Below are 24,627 nucleotides of genomic sequence, written 5' to 3'. Positions count from 1 at the left end.
TTATACAAATGCACCTGATTTGATCGAGAATAAATTTGAATCTTCGACAGTATTCTGTGAGGCTCCGAGTAACGGACAGCCGCCAACTGAAGTGCAAGATTCATTCAGGACGATTCTCAGAGACCTGCTTTGTCTCTGCCAACTTTATCTCTGTAGCCTGCCTTCTAAATTACTTTTATGAAGTTTCACGCTTTGGAAGTGCTTGCCCAATTAAAAAAAAAAAACAACATTTTTTTAAAAGGCTCCTCACACTTTACATATTGTCCTAAGTAGAAGACAGAAAGGCTTTTTTGCCAGCCATAGAAGTGATGTAAAAACGCCAGGTCCTTCTCCTGTGATTCCATTGATTTCCCCTTCCTGTTCTCCAGTTAGGCATTTCCTCCCACGAGAACGCCACTCCCGTGAAGCTGGTTCACAACGCAGCAGGCCATCTCAACGGGCCGGCTCGCACTATCGGGGCCGCTCTCATTGGATACTTGGGTGCGTTAAACCATCTTTGTTTACACAAATAATGGGGGTGGGGGAATGTTTCAAGCTAATATTTTGAAGCACTTGACCTGTCGTGTTCCTGCAGTGCTTACAGATTAGTCCCAAATTTCAGTCAAATTTAAAAATCATGTGCTCTTGAAATCTCCTTACCCCGTGTGCTCCTGTACTGGCTGCAAACGGCATATAGAAAAGGAGTGAAGAGCAAACCAAGTGATGGTCACATCAGAGTTCGGTTAGTGATGGTCCAGCTCCTGTTACCTAGCAACGAGCTAAAAGAACTGGAACTGGAACTCCCTAGGAGAGCCCGTGACTAGTGAATGAGAAGGCCTAGGTTCAAGGCCCAGCGCCTCCAAACAACAGAGGGAAGAGCTTCTGGGTGTAGCTTTAATGACTGACAGAGTTGCTGCATCCTCTGGAGTACTGTGCCTTCTGTCCTTATACAGAGTTGACGTTGGTGGTTAGCAAGATCTGAGATCTAAACAATGCAGTTGAGCTACCTAGTCTTCAGGAGCAGTTTGTGTGTGGTACCAATTCCTTGTTAGATTAACAAACAGTCTTAATTGTTCCTCAGCTACTTAGGGAGCACTGATCTAGGGAGCACTGCTTTACATCCAGAGTGTGGTACAGTGCAAAGCAATAAACAAAGCCTCTGTAGAGCAGGCTCCAGCTTCCGCCCTCATACTTAGTGATTCAGGCCAACCACTTACACTCTTTAGACTTCACTTTTCTTCCCTATAAAGTCACACCCTGAGAGCCTTAGAAAGTAGCTTTCAAAATCCAGCATTGTCGTGTATTGAAATGTTACAATTTGTTGCCAAGCATTTTTTTTAAATAAAAAAATGTATGAAACGTTTTAATGAAAATAGTTAAAGCTTATGCATGTCTTGTTTACACAGTTAATGTATTGTAACTATTTTCACTCTCTATTCAATCAGGAGTAAGAACATTTGTCCCTAAGCCTGTCGCCACTACTTTACAGTACATTGGAGGAGCTGCAGCCATCCTTGGCCTAGTGGCCATGGCCTCTGATGTGGAAGGCTTGTATGCAGCAGTCAAGGCCCTGGTCTGTGTAGTCAAGAGCAACCCGCTAGCCAGCAAGGAGATGGAAAGAATCAAGGGATACCAGGTCTGTGCTGTCACTTTACACCATGGGAGCTCATGGCCATTATTCATATTTTCTTAAACTCTGGAAGCATTATATTGTCCACATGAACTTAAAAGCCATCGGCTTTTGTTAAACAAACAAAAAAACCCACGTAAACTGGAAAGTATGTATGTGGCTTAGTTTAATTTTTGTTTCTTAAGCTCCCCTCGCTCATTCACATGTTCAGCAGACCAAGCTATTTCACTTTTGATGCATCTAATGCTCTGTGTGGATGGATGCTCACTGTCCTGAGGATTGGTTCCAGGACATTGCTCTGTCTCCATGCACACCTCATAAATTTGCATATAGCCTGCGTGTACCCACCAAGCTGGAATAACCTCTGAGATATTCATCGCTCCTAATACACTGTGAATGCAATGCTACAGGTATTATATAGGGTAGTAGTAAGGGGATAATTACAGGAAATGTCTGTACATAGTTTCTAAATTGGATTCCTAAATTCACTTGACTTAATCTGTACATTAAAAACCCATGGATAGAGAAAACCAACCATGTTTTCAGATCAGTTTGCTTGCTTAGACATTCTTTCTCTTCATGCAGTAGAGAGTGAAATGAAATCGGGTCACATTAGATCCGGTGAAGACACTTGGGGCTGATGATCTATCTGTGCTCTCCCCATTTTCTTTGTGGCTTCCTTTCACTTCACACCCCTTCATCTTTTGGTGCCTCATTTACTCAAAAATGGACAACCATTATACAATGAACATACTATTGTTGTTCCTGAAGATCCAGGTGTCTTTCCAGGTCCATCCCCAGTGGCTCATTTTATCCAATGAGACCTCACCTGCCACAATGCCATTAAGTCAGGAACCTGTCAAAGAATCAACCCATTGAGTAGATTGGGACCCTCAAGGTCCACTATATAGGGTGTGCGCTCCACGCTGCTCAGTCAACAGACCGCTCTGTTTCTTTCCTCCAGCTGCTGGCAATGCTGCTTAAAAAGAAGCGCTCCCTTCTCAACAGCCATATCCTCCACCTGACATTCTCCTTGGTGGGGACAGTTGACAGTGGCCATGAGACATCCATTATTCCCAATTCCACCGCTTTCCAGGACCTGCTTTGTGATTTTGAAGTAAGTATACATACTGACCAGGAATATAAAGTTGATGAATATATTTCTTTCTCTTTATCGTGAGTGAGTTAAGATGTTTTAATCTCATAGATATGTCTCTGAAATTACAATTTCCTGATGATTGTATCAGCACCATATAGTGAAACTTAAGAAGTAGAATAATGTTTCATTTTCTCCAAATACATTCTGGTCTACGAATGTTACAGAAATTAGACACATAATACATACCCTGACACTTCCCATACCTACTGTGTCAGGTGTTACAAGAAGGAAGCATTTCCATTAAGCAATTCTAATATAAGCTTTTCCATACTAAATAGAATCTAGACCTTTAATTTGGATATTAGCAGCTACATAGGAAAAGAATGTTATGAAATGAAACCAAGGTTTTCAGCCAGGTTGTGGCAGCGCATGCCTTTAATCCCAGCACTCGGGAAGTAGAGGCCTCTGAGTTTGAGGCCAACCTGGTTTATACCATGAGTTCTAGGACAGCCAGGGCTACACAAAGAAACCCGGTCTTGAAGAAAACAACAACTAAAAGACCACCCTTAGCGTGTCCTGCCATCTTCTCGACACACCGCATGCTCACAGCCTTGGCTCATTGAACCTCGAATCTCTTTCCACTTCCAAGTCGCTATACTAAGTGTTCATGGTACATCCCTTGGAAATGTCAGGATCTCTGGGAATCGTGAATGAAGATCCTGTTTGTCTCCATCTTGGTGTCTGTACCACCCAGGATGTCACCAGGACCTACTGATGACAAACAATGCTTATTGCTGAGTCCCAACTCAGTCTTTTATCATGACTTCAGCACAGCGATTGGTCCAGCCAATGAACGGCATCCTCTCACCACTGTTTTTAGAGCTGATTCACAGCTCCCCTGTGAGTGGAAACCCGCCCTTCTGATCTACACCAGACAGCACATGTAATTGCTCTCTCCTTACAGCTCCATCTTCTTTCTACCCGCTCTCAGTCATGATCACCATCCTGGTCCTTTCACCCATCCTGCTGCTCTTGATATGATTCTGTCTCCATAACATCCTCAAGCAAGCTTCACCTCTGGAGGTCATGGTCACCTTTCACATCTGTCTCGAACCTTGGCGTTCCAATTCAAGACTGACTTCTGACTGCCTACCCAGTGTTTCTGTTGTTGTCCCCTAACAACGCCTTAACTGAATTTGGCAACCTTGCCCCAAATTAGCACTTCCTTCTAACTTCTCTTTCTGTTAGTAACTCCGCCATTCCAAGGGATTGAAATTATGAAATCAGCTGCCTTCTTCCTCCTGTCTGTGAACAGTCGGGTATGAAGTCCTGTCCATTTCACCCTCACGCTGTGCAGTGTCTGCCCTTCTGCCTCCACTGCCTCCTAGCGAGCCTCTCAGTCAGCTCTCCTCACACGTACCGGGATAGCCGCAGTCACTTATTCCTCAGGTTGTGCTGTCCACCTTTGGAGGGCTCATTCTTTTCTAAAGACACGATTACATCACATCTTCAAGAATTCATTTAGATCTCTCTCTTCTGCACAATAAAGTTTTCAGAGGTCTAGTTCTTAGATGTTTTTGATGAAAATGATGAGGGTGGTTGTGGTTGCCGTTGTTGTCGTCATCGTGGTCGTCATCATCATTTCTATCTGGCCTGGAAATTTCTATGTAGACCAGGCTGGCCTTGAAGTCATGGCCTCTGCCTCTTGATTGCTGATATTAAAGGTGAGTGCCCACCACACCTGACACTCGTTGGTTGAACCAAGCACTGCATTAGTTGTTAAAGATATAAAGGCCCACGTATCCAGGCTGCTTGCTAGTCCATTGGAAGAGAAAAACAAAGAAATAAATAAGTAAATATTTGAGAAAGCTAAAGTTCAAAGCCTGCAGAGGGACAACAGCAATAAGAAGATCCCCGTAAGCATGCTGGCTTGTTCATTAAGACGTCCCACTGAAGGCCCCTGGCCCCTGGAGCAAGAAGACCCACCTAAGCCCCCTGACCCATGCAGTAAGGAGACCCACCACCTAAGCCCCTGGCCCCTGCAGCAAGGAGACCCACTGAGGCCTGCTGGCCCCTGCAGTAAAAAGCCCAAGCCAAGTCCACTGGCCTACGTAGTAAGAAGACCTAAGCCTGCTGGCCTGTGTTTCCTCAGGAGTTTCCTCTGGTTTCAAATTTGTGATTAATATTTAATATACAGACATCATAAATTTAGTTCAATACCCAAGTTTGGCTCTGTTTCACAATGCCTGTACACTGACTTCCTGGAACTTTCTTTACCAAGCCACAAATAGTCTGTAAATAGTCCCTCTGCCCTTCTTTAAAAACAGCAATTTGACAGATATAAATGAAATAATCATAACAGCATTCAAACATTTTCCTTAGTTATTTTTCAGACTCTAAAATAATGTGGTTTATTTTTGAAGACTATTATACTGTCTTCATTTCTTCTTTCTCACCCTTGTGGAGGTGTGCTTTTCTTTAAATTTTATGATCTCCAGAATAGTTTTTTCTTTAATGATCAATTATTTGTAAAATGCATTTTTTTAAAAAAAGTCTTCATATATGCTATTTCCAATTCAGCTATATACTATTTCCAACTCCTTAGCATTTTTAGAATTTTATTTTTATTTCTTTTTTAAGTGTGTTTTTGTCTGTGTGTGGTACTTAAGGAGGCTACAGTGGGGTTTCAGATCCCCTGGAGCTGGAGTTGCAGGCAACCGAGCACCATCTGATTAGATGCTGGGGACTGCGGCTGCGTCCTCTCAGCCTGACTCCACAGTCTCGGCTTGTAAAGCTGGAATCTGCCTTGTGCTCGGGGTCAAGGAGTCTTCCCTTCTGAAGTTTTTTTTTCCTCTTTTGTTTTGTTTTGTGTTTGTGGCAAGATGGTTTTGCATAAGATGCACATCTGGTTGGCCATTTTCATCGTTCTGTACTTTAAAAATGTCGGTGATCATGGTTACCTTTCTGTGACATTCCTAAATATGTAGACCATTTATAATAAATAGGCTTTCCATTTTCTATCATTTTGGGTCTGTTTATAGTGATTGATGTTTCTCCTTCATATCCTGCTGGATCCAGCTAAATACATAGCTGAAGGTTGTCCCATGTGCTGAACCTGATTTTGGCGGACTGACAGTGGGGACGTTTTCAACCTTGAGTATACGGTTGTTTATGTTTTGTTTCAGGTCTGGCTTCACGCGCCGTACGAGCTCCATCTCTCTTTATTTGAACACTTCATAGAACTGCTCACAGAGTCCAGGTAGCCGTCAGCACTCGTGTGGTTAGCTGTAGGAAAGAGTATCTTGCAGTGCGTTAAGTCGTCTGTCTCTTGCAGTGAGGCTTCCAAGAACGCCAAGTTGATGAGGGAATTTCAGCTCATCCCCAAGCTGCTTCTGACCCTTCGAGACATGTCCTTGTCCCAGCCCACCATCGCTGCTATTAGCAACGTGCTGAGCTTCCTGCTGCAGGGCTTCCCAAACAGCAACGATCTGCTCAGGTGGGTTTGGCTCTGCTGACTGAGGCGGAGGTGAGCGGGGTGAGTGGAACCGGCCCCAACGGTCCTGTGCTCGTGGGACAACTGTATTGCCAGTAAATAAAGCATGGAAAGGGGGGTGGAAATGACCCCAAACCACTGGCTCACTTAGTATAGGAATTGCCAGTCCCCTCCTTACTCCTAAAGGCCTGTTAAACCTCACAGGTGTATGTCACACACACATGCCAGTGTCATTCTCTGGTCCCCACATACACATAGGCGCTCACACCTACACATGGGAGAACAAGCCTTGCACGCACTCTTACACCACAGTCATACATACCTCTATCGTGTCTATTGTGTGCCTGCCATAGTTAATATTTTTTTTAACATAAAGGAGGTGAGGTTTCTTTTTCTTTTTTTTCCCCACAGGAAGTTGTTTTACACTTAATTTTATAACATTTGAGCTAGAGCTTTGAATGGGAGGGAGGTGTTTTTATGTGTGTGTGTGTGTATGTATGTATGTATTGTTTTTTGAAACAGGATTTCTCTGTGTAGCTTTGTCTGCCCTGGTACCAGCTCTGTACACCAGGCTAGCCTTAAGCTCACAGAGATCTGCCTGCCTCTGCCTTCCAAGTGCTGGGATTAAAGGCGTGCACCACCACTGCCTGGCCCAGTTATGTTTATTACCATTGTTTATTAGAATTTATTCTGCCGTATGATCACTTACAGTGATCGTGTAGATGAAAAATTACTGCCAAACCTCATCAAAACTTTAACTTTGTCATTTTCTTCATAAATGAAGAAACAGGGGCCCAGAGAACTTGTGCTACCTGTTTCAGGTCACATGGTTTAAAAAGTTAGTTGCTGCGTGTGTGTGTGTGTGTGTGTGTGTGTGTGTGTGTGTGTGTGTGCATGCGTGTATATGTATCCTGCATACATAACATAGCCTGCATTTATAAAACCCAAGTTATCCATCGCTGGCTCCTTCAGCCATGCTGTTGGGCTTGCTTAGGCCCTGGGGGTCAGTGCTTTACAGAGCTCAGACTTCTGAAAACCTAGTTCTTAGGCTTTAGAGACAACATTGTATTGATGTCATTAGGTCCAAGAGGAAGTAAACTGAATATAGCCGCCCAGAGATAGACAGAATCAAGACAGGAATGTGTGTGTTCTCTCTCTCTCTCTCTCTCTCTCTCTCTCTCTCTCTCTCTCTCGTACTTTGTGATTTCGAGAAAAGAGAAATGAAACCTTTTTATTTTCTGCTCTACTTTAAGGTTTGGCCAGTTCATTTCTTCTACTTTGCCCACCTTTGCCGTTTGTGAGAAATTCGTGGTTATGGAAATAAATAATGAAGAGAAACCAGACCCGGGTGAGTTGGCCAGAGGAGGCCATCAGCTCATGTTCTGCCCTCCTGACACACACTGGGCTGGATTATATGTGAAAATATGGGATTTCCCTTCATGTCACAGTTCTTGGCTTTTTACTGACACGTTTATCATATATCAAACCTATGCAGTATGCAGAAGTGTAGTGTGGCCTCAGAATTTTAAAGGTTATGAAATCTTTCCTGACACTAGGTTTATGGTGTGCACTTGAGTAATTGAAATGACTTGGTTTTTAAAGTTATGTCTTTGTTACTCGTAACATCATTTCCTGGTAAGTATTGAGCAGTCAGGGGTTGTGGCTACTTGAGCAGGCTTGGCCATGGGTTCTATCTCATGGAGTGGAACCAATCAGATAGTGCCTGGTTACTTCTACAGCTGTCAGTGCCAGTGTGTTGCAGGCAGTCACCATCGTAGATCACAGAGTTTGTGGCTAGTTTGGAGTTTAACTTTCTCCTCTAGTGGTGTGCAGAGTGCCTTCCTACACCATAGTCAGTAGGGGCAGAGGCTCAAGATAGGTACCAACTTGACTTTTCTCTACGTCAGTGAGTATGTATGTGTTGATAGGGCCTTCCAGTTGTCTTGGCAATTGGTTGGTGTCTTAGTCAGGGTTTCTATTCCTGCACCAACATCATGACCAAGAAGCAAGTTGGGGAGGAAAGGGTTTATTCAGCTTACACTTCCACATTGCTGTTCATCACCAAAGGAAGTCAGGGCAGGAACTCACACAGGGCAGGAACTTGGAGGCAGGAGCTGATGCAGAGGCCATGGAGGGATGTTCTTTACTGGCTTGCTTCCCCTGGCTTGCTCAGCCTGCTTTCTTATAGAACCCAGGACCACCAGCCCAGGGATGGCACCACCCACAATGGGCCCTCCCACCCTCGATCACTAATTGAGAAAATGCCTTACAGCTGGATCTCATGGAGGCATTTCCTCAAGGGAGGCTCCTTTCTCTGTGATAACTCCAGCTTGTATCAAGTTGACACAGAAAAGCAGCCAGTACAGTTGGCTTGTTTGGGGTTTCCATGGGGTATCTTTGGCCAACAGCTTGCTAAATATAGCCCATTCCCAGGAGATTCACTTGGCGGCGAGAGATAGCTCCTATATATACTGTATTAGGCTTCCATGTGACCCAGCAAATGACCCTTTGTTTAGCTGTTCCTCTCCATCTTCCCTCTTTCCTCCCCTCCTGTTCCAGGTCCCGTCTCTCCCCTGCACCCCCTCCTCTGGTGCATGAGGAAGGATTTCTAAGGACATATGAGCTTTTACCTTAACCTACCACATGCAACAGTTTTTTTATAAGCACCTCATTAATACACGCTGAGAAGATACCAACTAGAAAATGAAAATGCCTCAAAAATCATTGAAATATGTAATGTTTCTATTCCAGTTATGCAAATGGTGCAGGAAAAAACCTTTCTCTATCCTCCATACATTTTTGTGGCCATTCAGTTCAATAACCCCGGTAGTGTTGTAAATTCTTGATGGTGAATGCGGTCATGAGGATGTACAAATAGTTAATTTTCTGTTGGGAGGCTTATTGATTAGGCTGTTCTCTTGCCATTTGAAAGAATAGCGTGTGGTTGACAGTCATTATTTGTTCACTGTGAGTTGTATTGAACGTGATATGATAGTCCAATAAATAAGTAAATAAAATGACCCACATTTTTTTCTTTCAAGTAGTAGGCATAGTAATCAGGTTACACACCTTCAGGATACACACCTTCCCGAGAGTAGCTTGGAGGAAATGGTGCCCAACATTGATAAGTTAATGAGTGTAAAGTGACGTTAAACAGTCCATGATGGAGCTGGAGTGGTGTTAGGTGCAAAATAGGGAAGGAACCTGGGTGCTTCTTTCAGATGGAGCTCAGGGTTCTAAACTATATCCAAAAACCAAAGGATGCAATGCAGCATTAATAGGAAGTCAAATAAAAATTAGTAAGGTTTTTTTTTTTGAGAGTTTTAATTTTCTATACATATTGTCAATTTATAACTAGCGATTTTTAGCAACCAGGGTATGATTTTGCTCACACTTTTAACTACTTGGAAGAGGAATTCTTAGGTCCCCCTTTGTGAACCTAAAGCCTCGTAAGGAATAAAGCAATACCTTCACTTTGGGGGTGATCTCACTTCCTGTCTGGCTGGCCTAACTGCTACATAAACCAGGCTCCTCTGCATTCTGTGTGTCGGGATTAGAGGCACGCCCCACTATGCCCTTCTTTTAATTGTGTATCTCTAGATGACCTGGACCTCACTCTACAGATGAGACTGGCCTTGAACTCACGGAGATCTGCCTGTTTCTGCCTCCGGAGTGTTAGTTTGTGACCACAGTCAGCTACCTCCCCATTTTAAAAGGCAGTGTAAAGTTTCAATAGTCCACAAGCCAAACTAGAAAAAAACATAAAACCATGGTAGAGTTTATGCTGACCTTTGATTCTAGCAGAAGTAGAAGCGTGGGTAGTGACCAACCACACAGCTTTCTCATGGTGTAGCATGCCCCGCACTGAGGGCTAGTGATGTCCACACTCTGGGCTCCCGGGACACTCTACAGATGACCTCTGAGCCAGTCCTCCTCTGGTTTAGTCCGGGTTCTTTTGTGCTTTTGTGTGGGCTTTGCCTCTGTCTGACTTTGCTTTATGTATCGTATGTGTTGAATGAACTGATTCCTCTTTACAAACTTTAAAACCGAGTTTCAGCACCAAACATAGCTCTCATCTCAAAGAGAGTAAGAAGAGGATGTTTATTCTTGAGCCAATAATGAGTGACTGAGGCCTGGGGACATAGGTTCAGGTTGCCTCAGATAACGTTTCAATGTAGAAATGTTTCACGAAGAATGTAGAATGTTACAGAACAAAGTCAGCCAAGATTTTCAAATGCACGGGTAGGCACATGCACAGGTCGACTCATGCACAGGTATACGTGTGGGGCAGCAAGAGCCATTGGCAGGGAAACATGTGCAGTGAGGTCAGACATCAGCTTCAAGGTGCTTTGAACTGTGGCTGGTGAAAGCCAGCTGTCTGCTGAGTTGCTTCATTTTAGAAGGTTTTGACAGATAGTCTCCAAGACCTTAGTTCAGACACAAAAGTGGACACCTAAGGCCGCCTGGGTCTGGATCTGCAACATTCCAAGTCTTCATAATTGGAAAGTTCTGCCATGTGTATCAAAGGCTTAAGATGGGTGTTGCCTGTTCAGGGAATGTGAGTTCACTGTGCTGCATTTACCTGCTTCTGTAAAGAAAGAGGAGGTTCTGTAGGAGACATTGTTCTTATTCATACAGTCTTAATTGAGGGCTTCCTCCTTCTGAGGAAGAGAGGGGGATGTTAGTTAAAATATAAAAGAGGCCTGAAGTTTTCAGTGTTACAGCTCTTGGTAATGCTGGAGACATAACTGTCAGGGTCCTAAAGAGAAACTGTTTATCCAGCTCCCTTCCTTCCCTGCTCTAGTGGAAAGCTTTCCTGGAGATGTCAAGGTGCAGAGTGGGCGTTTTATCCGTTACCTCTGGGGTGTATAATGTGTTTCCTTCCCTTTAGGAGCAGAAGAGGAGTTTGGAGGTCTTGTGTCTGCTAACCTTATACTTTTGAGGAACAGGCTCCTAGACATCTTGCTAAAGCTGGTTTATACATCTAAAGAAAAGACAAACATTAACTTACAGTAAGTGAAACCATTTTAGAATTGATAATCCTGGCCGGGTAGTAGTGGTGTCTACTTAAACCCCAGCACTCAGGAGGCAGAGGCAGGTGGATCTCTATACATTCGAGGCCAACCTGGTCGATGCATTGAGTTTTAGGACAGCCAGGGCTGTCTCCAAAACAGAGAGAGAGAGAGAGAGAGAGAGAGAGAGAGAGAGAGAGAGAGAGAGAGGGGGGGGGAAAGAGAGAGAGAGAGAGGAAGGGGAGAGAGAAGAAGGAGGAGGAGGGAGAACATGAGCCACTAGTCCTGCATGCTGTCACTTTCTGAGACTTGCATGGACTTTAATGAGTTGACTTGAACTCTGAAACTCACAGTGTCTCATTAACAAGGCTCAGTTGTATTTTTTCTAATAATGAGATGTGAGTTCCTGACATGGACTCTATTTCACTGAAGCCATCCTGTATTTGAACAGGGCTTGTGAAGAGCTGGTCAGGACACTGGGTTTCGACTGGATCATGATGTTCATGGAAGAGCACTTGCATCCCACCACAGTCACGGCTGCCATGAGGATTCTCGTGGTCCTGCTGAGTAACCAGTCCATTCTAATCAAGTTTAAAGAGGGACTCAGTGGCGGGGGCTGGCTGGAGCAGACAGATTCCGTCCTGACAAACAAGATTGGAACTGTGTTAGGTAAGAAACTACAGGAGCTTGCTGCTTCAAAATAAGCAGCTATTCTCTGCTTTTTAAATCTTGTGTCTCTCAATCCATATCATAGCCATTGGGAGTTGTGGATTTTAGTAACAATAAAAAGAAGAACTTATAGTCTTCCAAACTCAAACTAACACCAGAGAAGAGAGAGAGTTTTACAGCATGGAAATGTAAAGAACTGGCTGTGCTTTGATTGGAACATACAGCCCTCTTTGACCATTAACTCAATAATTAGCAAATGACAGAGGAACTGCCCAGTAGGAGGGACCAGGAGTTTGTGCTTCCTTTGTCCATAGCTATCCATTTGCCACGTGTCTTTGTGAAGCATAAATGTGTCCTCCACAGCTCAGACTAAAAGGCAAAGACATGGCTGGGGCTGAAGTCAGTCACACAGCTGGGAGGTGTCAGAATTTAAGCCCCAGTGACTCAGATGTAAGTGGCAGTATCTAAGTCATGTCATTGTTGTGATCCAAAATGAGATATGTGCACAAGTGTGGTAGATTGCTGTACAATTTTTCTTCAACTGAGTCAAACTGGGCCATTGATTAAGGTACATAGACTTAAAAGCAACCCAGACATAAATTGTTCTTTTATTGTGTTAAATAACAGTTACTCTTATCCTCACACAACATGAGAAAAAAATGTGTCTCCACTTGGAATTTAAATAGCTTCAGAGTGGAAGTCAGTCGTCCATCTAGTGGCTTCTGTTCACCAATTTCTGTTGGATCCTGGCTGACATTCACTCAGCCCAGAGCACTGTCCTAGGAATGGGGTGGCAGAGAGACCATGCTTGGGCTGTGTGCTGAAGCTCATGTGTGCTCGGGGACTCCTGTGGAGGCCGGCTGATAGGTGATGCATGTTCTTAGCCATAGCAGTGACTCTCTCCTAGCGATCTCTGACAGAGCTACAGAGGACCGTGGGTAACCCACTCAGCTTGTTGGGACCACACCCACCGTTGGCCTGGATCTGCCTTTCCCAGGCCTGGCCGCCTCTGACACAGTACAGACTGTGATGTACAGGGAAGTCATCTTTTCTAAATGTCTTCTTAAACCTGAATCCATGCATAATTTAAGGGCAACAAGTTTATGGGTTTTTTTTTTTGTTTTGTTTTGAGGATAAATGGAATGTATTAATTTCACTTTACTGAGTGTGTTTTGAAATGTACCATCTTCTCTTTGACTCTTGGCTCAGCTCCACGTAATTCTTTTGGAAACCTGAGCATGGGGATGTTAGCACTCTTTTGGATCAAGGTCGCTCTTCTAATGAACCAGGGCTTGGTTCACCAGGAGAAGCTTTCATAGAGTTGTATGTGGCTCTCCCAGCTCTATTAGAACCTGTATCCTCCAGGGCAGCTGTGCTAAAGATGGGTCAGCCATCAGCTGAGAGTGGGCTAAAGAGAGCTGAGGTCTGCCGTGGGCAGCTAGCCGGCAGTTCTGGACAGGTGTGTCGCGCCTGCGTTGGGGCTCTTGGTTGCTAACTCTCTTCCCGACTCTTCTCCTCTAGGATTCAATGTGGGCAGGAGTGCCGGAGGGAGATCCACGGTCAGGGAGATTAACCGGGACGCCTGCCATTTTCCCGGCTTTCTGGTTCTCCAGTCTTTCCTCCCTAAGCACACGAATGTCCCTGCCCTCTATTTTCTCCTTATGGCCTTGTTTCTGCAACAGCCAGTGAGCGAGCTGCCCGAGAACCTGCAGGTCAGTGTGCCTGTCACCAGCAGCCGATGTAAGCAGGGTTGCCAGGTAGGAATTACCTAGTAAGGTGTCACTGTAAAACTTACAGATACCGTTACTTCTGACGTTTAAAGTTTGATTTGAGAATTTTAAAAACCTGAACATTTGCTAGGTAATTGTCCTAAAAAGACATGCTTTTTGTTTTGCTTCTTCTCTTTCTGGTTGTTCTGTATGATGATCTGTGCACACGGACCTTGGGTGACAGTCACGATGGTCTAAAGGATTGTTTTGAGTAATGTAACTTTACCTAAAAATAGGATTTCACTTTCAGATCATTATAAATGAAGGGAGGGTCGGGGAGATGCTGAGTCTGTGAGGTGCTTCATGTGTAAGCTTGAGGACCTGGGTTCAGATCCCCAGACCCCAAGTAAGAAGCCACCGTGACTGCACATCCTATGTGAGCCAATGTGGTGAACTTCACGATCAAGGAAGGGACTTTGTCTCAAAACATAAGAGTGAAGGCGAGAGAGTGATGAAGGAGAGGCACCGGATGTCAGCCTTGGGTCTCCACACACATCTGCTTATTGTGTATGTTTGCATGTGTGCGCACCTGTGAACACACACACACACACACATACACGAGAATTTGATTTGAAAAATTCTCAATGGCTGAGTAACATTTACATTCTCAGGAAACCAGTGATTCGAGGTGTCCTTGAAGACTGCTAAAATTGTCTAAATGTAGCTTATGTCTGTGGCTTCGTAAGACTTTAGCCTTTAAATTCAGATTTGCTTCCATCTTGTATTTGATATTCGCTATTCGAGTCACTTTCACTATTTGAGCAAACACTTCCCATGAAATCCTGAGTAGCCCCCTTAGTGAAATGGAGGCAGAGACTTGGGCTCAGCAGGGTGTGCCTTTCCCGGGTGCTCCTGACTCGCACTGCACTGTGGTCATGAGTGTTACCTAAACTGCTCTCAGGAGTCTTGTCTTGTCAGATCTTACTTGTAAGTAGCGTAAATTCGAGTCATTGCTGAGTTTGGAGATCGAATTAACTGTGCTTCTAGAGACTGCTGGCTTGAGACTGTCGCATTTATAATAACATATTTTGCTAGTGCATGTGGGGGCTGTGGCCATATTTTGTCTTGGAAACTAAGGCTGAGATGGAGCAGGGTGATTGCTGGGGGGCTCCTTAACCAACCAAGTTCTGACATACGGAACAGAGGGTTAGTGCTGACCTGTTTATCATTACTTGGTTTAAAAGGAAGGGAGGGAGGGAGGGAGGGAGGGAGGGAGGGAGGAAGGAGAGAAGAGAAGAGAAGAGAAGAGAAGAGAAGAGAAAAGGAAGAAAGAAAGAAAGAAAGAAAGAAAGAAAGAAAGAAAGAAAGAAAGAAAGAAAGAGAGAAAAGAAAGAGAGAGAGAGAAAAGTAGTTTTAAAGAAATTTTAGGATATCGGAATTTCTAAGGATTGCCTAGAAAAAGAGCTGGTAGTGACTGGCCATTGCTCGTTTGATCTGCAGTTTGATCTGGATTCCATCTGGACATTTATCTTTGGCGTCCCTGCCTCTAGCGGAACGGTGGTCTCTTCCATCCACAACGTGTGCACAGAGTCTGCATTCCTGCTGCTTGGGATGCTGCGCAGCATGCTGAACTCGGTGAGTTGTGGAGGGCGGGAGGGCCTGCGTGCACTTGCACGTGATGCTGGCTGCTGGGGATGCGCTTGCCATGCTTTCGGCCTTACAGACAAAGCTTGCTGGTATCTCCTGTGGCCACCTACTTCCTTGTCCCGCCAGCCTCCACCCTGTCTTCTTAGCTCTGGTGTAAGGATGGATAGTAAGACCACAGGTAGTCAGGCATTGGTGGTGCACGCCTTTAATCCCAGCAGAGGCAGGCGGATTTCTGAGTTTGAGGCCAGCCTGGTCTACAGAGTGAGTTCTGACAACCAGGGCTATACAGAGAAACCCTGTCTCGAAAAACCAAAAAAAAAAAAAAAAAAAAAAAAAAAGACCACAGGTTAGAGGCTGGGGGTGTGGCTTTGTGGTAGACCATTTCTCTGCCATGTGTGAGCTGGGGTTTCATACTCTGCTCCTGGTGTTCCAGACATGCTAGCTTCTTTGTACTTCTGTTTCCCAAGTTTAGATGTCTGGTGATAACAGTGTTTACCTCGTAGTGTGTGAGAAGTTAATGAAAAAATATACATCCAAAATACTTTTAAGAGTATCATAAGTACTAATATCACTAACATTAGATATATTAATAGATACACATATAAAATCATGGTATCATGTGTATATTATATGGTTACATGTTGAGATTTTTTTTTTGTTGGTTTGGTTTGGGTTTTTTGTTTGTTTGTTTGTTTGTTTGGGTTTTTATTTTTTGTTTTGTTTGTTTGTTTGTTTGTTTTTTGGTGTTTTGAGACAGGGTTTCTCTGTGTAGCCCTGGCTGTCCTGGAACTCACTCTGTTGACCAAGCTGGCCTTGAACTCAGAAACCCACCTGCTTCTGTCCCCAAGTGCTGAGATTAAAGGCGTGCGCCGCCACTGCCCCGCCATGTTGAGATTCTTAAACTACTCTCATTTAGATGTTAAAACATCAACAGGCAAATCTTTTCTTTTTCACACTTTGTCTTATTTTGAACTTAGAGATAAAGAATTAGAAGTGACAGCCCCCGCCCCCGCCCCCCGTGTGTCCAGTGAAAGATGACGTAGCTCACGCACAGCTTAGAAGTGTGTGTCAGAAGGGAGGCTGACCTAGCTTCCTTGAATTCGATATATCCGAGGGCTGCAATTTTAATTCACACTGTTGTTCTATCATCTAAAAACATTAAGTGCGTCCCCTTGGGGTTACCTGGGGGTCTCACTCTCATGCTGGGTTCATAGCCAAATGTCTGTATTAAGGAAGATGCCACTCTCGGGGCAGGTATCAGGAATACGTATTTTTCAAATGCTTGTATGTGCATCTTTTCTTTCCTGCTCACCTATAGTGCTGTGGAGTGTCAGTTCTGGTATTGCACTGTGCTGTAGCGCAAGGCTCACAGGGAGATGACGACTCTCCATCTTTATCTGACTCCCCGTTTTCTGACAGGATGCACAGGAACAGTGAGCCTCTGGGATTCGGGCCATACTCACGCTGAGAGCAGCAACTGTTCTTAGCTGCGCTGTGGGGACGCTGGCCACGTTTCTAAGGATGTGGCTGGTTTTCTGGCTTTTAGATTGGTTTACGTGTGGGCACACACATCTTTGCTCATGTGTGATTTATAAAGTTTTGGATCAATGATATCTGCAGGGTTGAAAAATACCATAATAAGTCCCCGTCCCTGCACACTCCCCCCTTCTCCTCTCTGAATCGAGACAAGGTCTCACATAGCCCAAGCTAACCTTAAACCAGGTAGCCGAGGATGACCTTAACTCCTGGTCTTCCTCCCCACGGTCCACAAGCCCAGCTTGGGTGCTCTTAGAAGTGTCACATGGCTAACACGATCGCTCTCTCTCTTGGTATTAGCCATGGCAGTCGGAAGAGGAGGGCTCGTGGCTCCGAGAGTATCCAGTGACCCTGATGCAGTTCTTTAGGTACCTGTACCACAACGTCCCAGACCTCGCCTCCATGTGGCTGAGCCCCGACTTCCTGTGTGCCTTAGCAGCCACCGTCTTCCCCTTCAACATCCGCCCGTACTCAGAGATGGTAAGGCAAGGGAGGGGATGGAGATGACGGTCAGGCTGGAGCCAGTCTGCTCTGGTGGAGAGCAGACCTGTGTTTTCCTAAGCTGCTGACCAGCTTTCTGTTTGTTACTCTCTGTCCCACCTCTCTGTCACTGTCTGCTCCTTCTGCCTTCCCTCAGAGCCTGAGCTCTGGCCTGCTCTCCTCCGCCCTTCTCCGTGCTCCCCCAGGCTCCCTGATGACATCCCCAGCCAGGCAGCTGCCATTGCAGACCTTGCCCATAGGATGGTGGCTGTGTCCTTAGGGAGAACAGGACTGTTGCCAAATGGAGCTGCTTTCTTCTCTGTTTTGAAAAGTAGATGTTTGCTGGACTTCATTTTTAACAAGTGACTCACAGAGTTGACTTTCTTTGTAAATGATAAAACGAATGTGATTATTTCTGCTCAGCTTTTCTTACCTCGCTCAGCCTGTTATTTTGTTACAAACGTTAATGGAAAACCTTAGGCTTGTGGTCAGACACAACACAGATAATTCCATCCTCTTACACAGGCCCAAAGACACAGCTGATTCTTGTTCCTATCATGTTACAGGGGCTGAAGTAATGGTCCTTCTTCACACTAATTTTTCTGTTTCTGTAAGTGTAGAAAGCTCGTTCCAGACTTGTAAAGAGATACACATGGGTGATTCCTGACCTCAACACCTGGCTGGATTATCGTTTTAGGCTTGGTTTAAAAAGTGTGCATGTGCGTGTGTGCATGCTTGCATGTGGGTGCGTATGAGTGTGTGCTCATTTGTGCACTGGAGCCTGTGAGTGCTTGTATATAAAGTTCCTTATCAGCATTTGTGTCTTGTTTACTGAAAAAAAAAAAAAAGAGAAACCTCAACCCTTGGGGGTCACCATTATACTATATCCCTCCGTTACCTGTGACATTGGCTTTTCCCATATGCAGACGATCACCCTCATGTTACCAATTCATTTATGTGAAGTGTTTATAACCCCTATAAAGGTTATATTACTCACGGTCAGTCAGAGAGTGACATGGCATAGTGCCAGATGGCTGCCTTGGAAGCAGTATACAGCCATGATGTGATAAGCTGAATAGGAAGAAGAGGCTCCGGGCAGGTAGTGCGCTTCCGATGGCACCCCTGCTGCTGTCACAGTTTTGATTTGCTTTGTTTTGTTTAGCTTTGGTTTTTCATTGTTTGTTTGTTTTAGCACATGTGCCGTGAAGGTGCTACATAAACTCTGATTCGATCCCGCCTGATTTCCTTCGCTAGGTGACAGATCTGGATGACGAGGTTGGGTCTCCAGCAGAAGAGTTTAAAGCCTTCGCTGCGGACACCGGGATGAATAGGAGCCAGTCCGAGTACTGCAACGTGGGCACCAAGACCTATCTGACCAATCACCCAGCTAAGAAGTTCGTCTTTGACTTCATGCGAGTCTTGATCATCGACAACCTCTGTCTCACCCCAGCCAGCAAGCAGACGCCACTGATTGATCTGTTGTTGGAGGTAACGACAAAGAAACGTGTGTAGCGCCTTCCTGCATCGTTTTTATAGTGAGAGCATTCATCGCCGATTGCATTCTGTGCAGAATACTTTTAGGCCTCCAGTTCTTCTGGATGACATGGGCAGAACATGGGAGGGTGCACGGCTTTTAACGTTACACACGTGTTATTCTCTATTCGTTCTGCTTTTTTCATTCTCTAAACATCCTTCTGCCTTAGTCCTTTATCACCCCCCCCCCCCACCCACCTATGGCAAACTTTTCTGTTAAGGGCCAAATGATACTGCAGGTTTGTGACACAGTTCTTCCCCTGTGCAGTGCTACTATGAAGGAACTAGGGAAGAGACAGGGCTATGCCAGCCCTCCCTCTTCCCCATATCCTGATTCAAAGCAGTCGCAATCACCCACCGCCACTCCCACCCAGTACTTCTATCCCTGTCCGGTGCAGCTTACAAACTTTTCCCACAGGCAGCAGGCTCCTGTTCGTCCCTTCCTGTGACGGGTGACAGGAATCAGCTGCACAGGAGAAGAGAGATTGTGCAGCTCGAGTGCCATCATGGCTGGCTGTAGAGGTGAACCATCCCTGAAAACTGCTTTCAGATGCTCATCTCGAGCTGGGTGTGCCGCCCTGTGGGAGACTGTACAAGGGTGTGGCTTTGATTCTAAACAGTGGTATCGAATGATCAAGATGAGAAAATATTCACCTATTGGCATCACTAAAGAAAATAGATCAAGAGAGAGAGTCTAAATGACTCATCCCTGGCTGGTTCTTCTGGCCAGTGCGTGCACAAGGTGCCAAAGAGCCTTGCTGTGCATTATGTGAGGTTAGTGGGGGTGGGGGTGGGGGGCTGCTGTCTTCAGCGGGAGGAATGGACAAGCCCTCAGCTCCACAAACAAGCAGTTCCTCTGCTCCCTCTAGTGGTAGATGCAGTTACGCAGCCTCAAAACCACTCCTGTGAAAAACATCTCAATTAAAAGAAGTCGCTACAGAATTCAGGAGCATCTTAACCAGGCTACAAGTGTTTCAAATGGGCAGAAAGAATAATGTGTCAGCAGTAAGCCACGTGGTTAAAAACTTGTCTGATAGAACTTGTTCTTTTGGGAACCTTGAGGAGGTCACGGGGCTAGGGCTGGAGCTTGAGCTTGCTGGTGGGGCCTTGTGGTAGCCGTCGGTGACAGAGCTCACTGATGGAGCCTGGTGATAGCGCTCCATGGCAGAGCTCTGTGATGGGCAAACAAGACAGCATGTCACCCAGTAATCCTGAAGAGCCTTGTGTGTAGGCTCCAGCTCTGTGACCTTGTCAAGCTCTGTACCTACGCTACTGTCTATTCATCTATACAGTGACCTAACAACCGAGCCTGTCTCTGATCACTAAAATGAACATTCAACAAGATAGCACAGGTAATAGTTGGTAGTCCCGGCACTTGACATATAGGAAAGCCAAGAGGCCTGGCTTAAGAGTATTAATGATTAAAGATTATTAAGATTATTATTAGTGATTGTTCTCAAGGCCTCTGCCAGAGTAGATGGACTTGCTACAGGTCAGATTGAGACGGGGGGGGGGGGGGGAGCACATGAGAGCGGAGCAGAGGAGTCAAAGCCAGCAGGTCAGGCGAGGTTGGTCATGAACATTTACCTTTGTTCTGCGTGATGTCATTAATTTTTTAGATGACAAAATATGGCGGGGGACTCTATCAAGACTCCTGGCTCTGTTCTGAGAAAAGGGAAGGGCATCTTGTTGTTCATAATCTTACTTGAACAGACAGTCTTAGAATACCAGCATATAGGGCTGTGTGACCGTGGCCTGTCTGCTCTACCTCTGCAGCTAAAGGCTGAGAACCTTATGTGACAAGAGCGGGATAGATTGATTAAAATGGCCTGGGGTTGGGCAAGTGACCCTGTTACCCAAAGGCTTGCGCCTTCGGTTGACCCAGGAGTAGCACTGCCCACTCCAAGTATGTGACAGTTCTGGAGACTGCAGTCCTCCTGAGTGTCCCAGCCAACTTGAGGTGGTTGGGGACACGAGCATTAGACAGTGGACCTACCCAGAGCTCTGTTGTTAACAGAACAGGGAGAGGTAGAAATGTCTTAGGACATTTCTAATAAACAACCTGACGGCTCCTTTACAAAGAGGGAATGGGGTTTCAGAGGAACATGCCTCTGTAGCAAACAGGGCAGATCCATCCCCGAGGATTTCTTACATCAGGACTTACTGCTACTCAAAGTGTCTCTAGTTCAGAAGGAGTTGTGGATGCATTTAGTCCTCTGACGCTTCAGAGTGACAATGAAATTCATATTTGTTACTGGCCTGAGTTGCCTAATTCAGATGGTCCTCCTGGGAGTCACAGCAGCACAGCTTTGAAAAAAACTTAAGAATTTTGAGAATGTGGGCACCACTGTGACCTATAAAATGATCCATTAGAGTGTTCTTATGTGCCAGCTGCAGGGCCTCGGTATTTACATTTATGTTATTAACTGCCAATTGCCACTTTGAAATAGATACATCCCATTTAGAGACAGGGTGTGACTGTTGGTTGTCAACTTGACACAACTAGAGTCATTTTGGAAGAGATACTCTCAATTGAGGACATGCCACTACCAGGTGGCATTGTGGGCTGTGCCAACCCTGGACAGGTGGTCCTGGGTTGTATAGGAAATAGGCTGAGCCAAGCCATGAGGAGCAGGTCGGATGGTCAGAAACACTCAGAGGGCTGTGGTTCCCTGTTTGTCTGTGAAGCACCAGCAGCATGCCGCCACCTACATACACAAGAATGCTGTGACAGTTGGAACTGTTCACTGTGTGTCAGAGGTCTGGCATTTCAAGAGGATAGCAAAGGGATTCTTCTTGCCATTTGCCAGGCTATGTACTTGAAAGTTAGGTGCTTGGGTTGTTCTGCCTAATGGCCAACAGAAACAGCTCTCAGTCGGTAGTTCAACTATGTCCTAAACTTCTGCTCAAAATAAGCACTCCACAGAGCTCCATCAGAATGCCAGCCGCACAGCTGTTCACTGTGCACAAATGGCACTGCCCATAGACAGCTGGAGGAGCATCCTCACTGGCTCCAGCCAGCCACAGTGCTCCCCTCCACAGATGGGCACATACAACCCATAGCTTCCTCCCTCTTAACGAAATGAAGCTCCACACTGAACTGTGGGCCTAAGTAACTTTTTCTTTGAATATCTCTTCCCCATTGACGACTCTTGGCTACTGTATTTCTTGACTTCTTACATTTACTTTAATGACTTTATGGCTTATTTCATATACTTTTCCTTATAAACTGCTGAAATGAGATATAATGGTGAGTTACCAAATATTTTCCACATATTATTGTTGTAGTAAATATTATTTTTGGGGGGGTTACTTCAGTTAGATGATAGAGTTCCCAAATAAAAGACACAAAAGCATTTATATTTACAATAAGTCTTAAAGCACTAGAGCTGGGTAGATATCAATGCTCTTTGCTATTTTGTCCACTTCTCTGTTAATAACCCCAAGGTATAACTTGGCATTTTCAGCTTGGGCCACTCCTACTCCAGCAGGCCAGCCCTCATGGCCATGTGCTCAGGGTCCACCTACCCCATGGTGGCTTCTTCCTTCTTCCTCTCTCCTCCCATGGTCCCTGCCTGAGACCCCAATGGGACCTCCGGCCCTGCCTACCTCTCCTCCCAGCTACAGGCTGTAGGGATCTTTATGAATAAATCAGGGTTAATTTGGGGCAAGGTTTACACAACAGAAGCTGGTATATGCAAGGATTCGTTCATCTTGGAGCAAGCAGGCCTTGGGATACAGTATTTGGCCTTTGAATACATTGTAGTACCAGACTAACCCTTTTGGGTTCAGGGTTTGGAAAGAATCATTTCGGAGATGGGGCTTTTTCTCTATACTGTTTAAGATTCTGTGGCTTGTACGCACAGATGGCCCTCCTGTGCCAGTCTCCTCCGTGGACCAGCTTGGGCTGGTTTCATCCTTCTGACATAGTTTACAGTGTAAGGATGGTGGGGCCCATGTTTTATGTAGTTAGTATCTTTCTGATTCTGATGTGTGTGTATTGTTTTAATATACAGGCTTCCCCTGAGAGATCTACAAGAACTCAGCAGAAAGAGTTCCAGACCCACGTTCTGGACAGCGTGATGGATCACTTGCTGGCGGCTGATGTGTTATTGGGTAATGCTGGCTTTAGTTTTTAAAGGGCTTGTATTCTCACTTTCCCCTCTCCAAGCTCCGCGTTCTCCTTCCTTCTGTCTCTAGTCCGGCCCATTGTATAACTTTTTTTAATGCTTGAGATGATACATTCATGTTTTTGCGCACAGCTGTTTGCTAGTGTCACTATAGAATGCTGTGTTTTTGTGCACATATGCTTATCCATATTGTTGCTGATAGACATGTGAAATGTTCCAGGTAGAGACAGCACCACTGCTGCAAACATTCTTATTCCGGAGTTACAAACATGTAGATAGTGTGTGTCTGTATGGTGGCGAAGTTTGCAGGATGTGCACGCTTGTCTTCAGGATGTGTTTCTGAAGGTCAAAATGCACTGACTGTATTCTCTTAAAGCACTTGAATTGCCACATGAAAGTAACACTTGAGACATTTACAAGAGAGACATCCCTTATGTACCAGACAACATGAAATTCAAAAGAAGAAAATGTATCGGCTCGAAGCCAGGTATAATGTGGCTACCTGTCATTCATGCGTAATGACAGAAGCTACATCAGGAGGATTGCAGGTTCAAGGAAAGCCTAGGCTACCTCATGAGACCCTTCTCAAAAAGCAAAAGTATAAAAGTCGTAGCAATTTACTTTGTCTATTACTCTTGAGTGATCACTTGAATCGTAGAACCTCTGTGCTGGTAAATTAATATTTTCTTGCAAAGTAATTTGCCAGAAGTAATCTTCAGTCAGTCAGTATGCAACTGTGTTTTCAAAACTAGACATCAGCTCACATTTTTGTGCCTGTTCTCTGCTGAGATCATCTGTGCCACAAAAGGATACAGGATGAGCGCCCTAGCAGGGGATAACAAAGGATCTTGTATGTGGAGCCTCAGGATGGTGCAGTGTGGGCGAGGAGGGCTGGTCTGAACCAGTGTGTTCACAGCAGCCCAAGTGGGTTACCTGGTTAGGGGAGACTGCACTGCTGGTCACAGCGGTCTGAGGCACTTGGCTGAAGCCCCTCGGTTTCTTCGGAATCTTACATCACTTTATTGCTGTGGGAAGTGAGCCCCAAATAGTTTTCATTCCCACTCACTATTCACAGATAGTCCATCCTTAATTGAACTTTTTTGTCGGGTGGAAATATACTGACTGCTGCTGACAGTTCTAGCTTCTCACAGGCTGGCTTTAAGTGTAAGACTTTCAGCCCACAAAGCTTTAAACTTGAGAAAATATTCTTTCCCGTATGTATCCTGATTTCCACCTGTGCATGTCGTTTTCTTAAGATAGTCCCTAAGAGCACTCGTGGTCCATGAGGACGGTCGGGCACACTCAGCTTCCTTAGCCTGGGTCTTTAGGGTCTTGTGCCTGTAGATGGCAATTTTCTTTTTCTTTTTTCTTTTTTCTGCCTGGTTTTAGGGGAAGATGCGTCTCTGCCTATTACCAGTGGAGGAAGCTACCAGGTATTGGTGAACAACGTGTTTTATTTCACACAACGCGTAGTGGACAAGCTTTGGCAAGGCATGTTCAACAAAGAATCTAAACTTCTTATAGATTTTATCATTCAACTCATTGCACAGGTAATCCATCGTCACTATTCACTGGAGTACATACATGTCTTTCTTTGGCTAATCCTTTTCCTGCTGTGTCAAAATTACTGGAAGTAGATGTAGCTAATGAGATAGTGAATATTCTCAGGTGTACCCAAACTTTGTAAAAAGTGAATTTTCATTTTGGTTT

The 24,627-nt window shown here is 45.0% G+C and overlaps 1 protein-coding gene across 12 annotated transcripts in view; it reads left to right on the top strand.

Moving 5' to 3' along the window:
* Nucleotides 1–24,627, top strand: part of Wdfy3 (WD repeat and FYVE domain containing 3) — a 239,263-nt gene that overhangs the window by 158,563 nt on the left and 56,073 nt on the right. For 10 of the 12 annotated variants that reach the window (XM_006535220.4, NM_172882.3, XM_006535222.4 and 7 more), the window contains 14 exons: nucleotides 369–480; nucleotides 1,425–1,615; nucleotides 2,574–2,726; nucleotides 5,894–5,967; nucleotides 6,043–6,204; nucleotides 7,455–7,549; nucleotides 11,093–11,213; nucleotides 11,665–11,882; nucleotides 13,404–13,639; nucleotides 15,092–15,226; nucleotides 17,075–17,254; nucleotides 18,509–18,742; nucleotides 22,804–22,903; nucleotides 24,307–24,467. In XM_006535220.4, coding sequence (XP_006535283.1) covers nucleotides 369–480; nucleotides 1,425–1,615; nucleotides 2,574–2,726; nucleotides 5,894–5,967; nucleotides 6,043–6,204; nucleotides 7,455–7,549; nucleotides 11,093–11,213; nucleotides 11,665–11,882; nucleotides 13,404–13,639; nucleotides 15,092–15,226; nucleotides 17,075–17,254; nucleotides 18,509–18,742; nucleotides 22,804–22,903; nucleotides 24,307–24,467 — 2,172 coding nt within the window. The remainder of the gene's footprint in view (nucleotides 1–368; nucleotides 481–1,424; nucleotides 1,616–2,573; nucleotides 2,727–5,893; nucleotides 5,968–6,042; nucleotides 6,205–7,454; nucleotides 7,550–11,092; nucleotides 11,214–11,664; nucleotides 11,883–13,403; nucleotides 13,640–15,091; nucleotides 15,227–17,074; nucleotides 17,255–18,508; nucleotides 18,743–22,803; nucleotides 22,904–24,306; nucleotides 24,468–24,627) is intronic. The other 2 variants (XM_030254821.1, XM_006535225.4) reach the window with 1 other exon arrangement.

This window comes from Mus musculus, chromosome 5 (genome assembly GCF_000001635.26).
Source record: "Mus musculus strain C57BL/6J chromosome 5, GRCm38.p6 C57BL/6J".
In the NCBI taxonomy this organism is placed as follows: Eukaryota; Metazoa; Chordata; class Mammalia; order Rodentia; family Muridae; genus Mus; species Mus musculus.
This window is presented reverse-complemented; position numbering and strand designations above follow the sequence as displayed.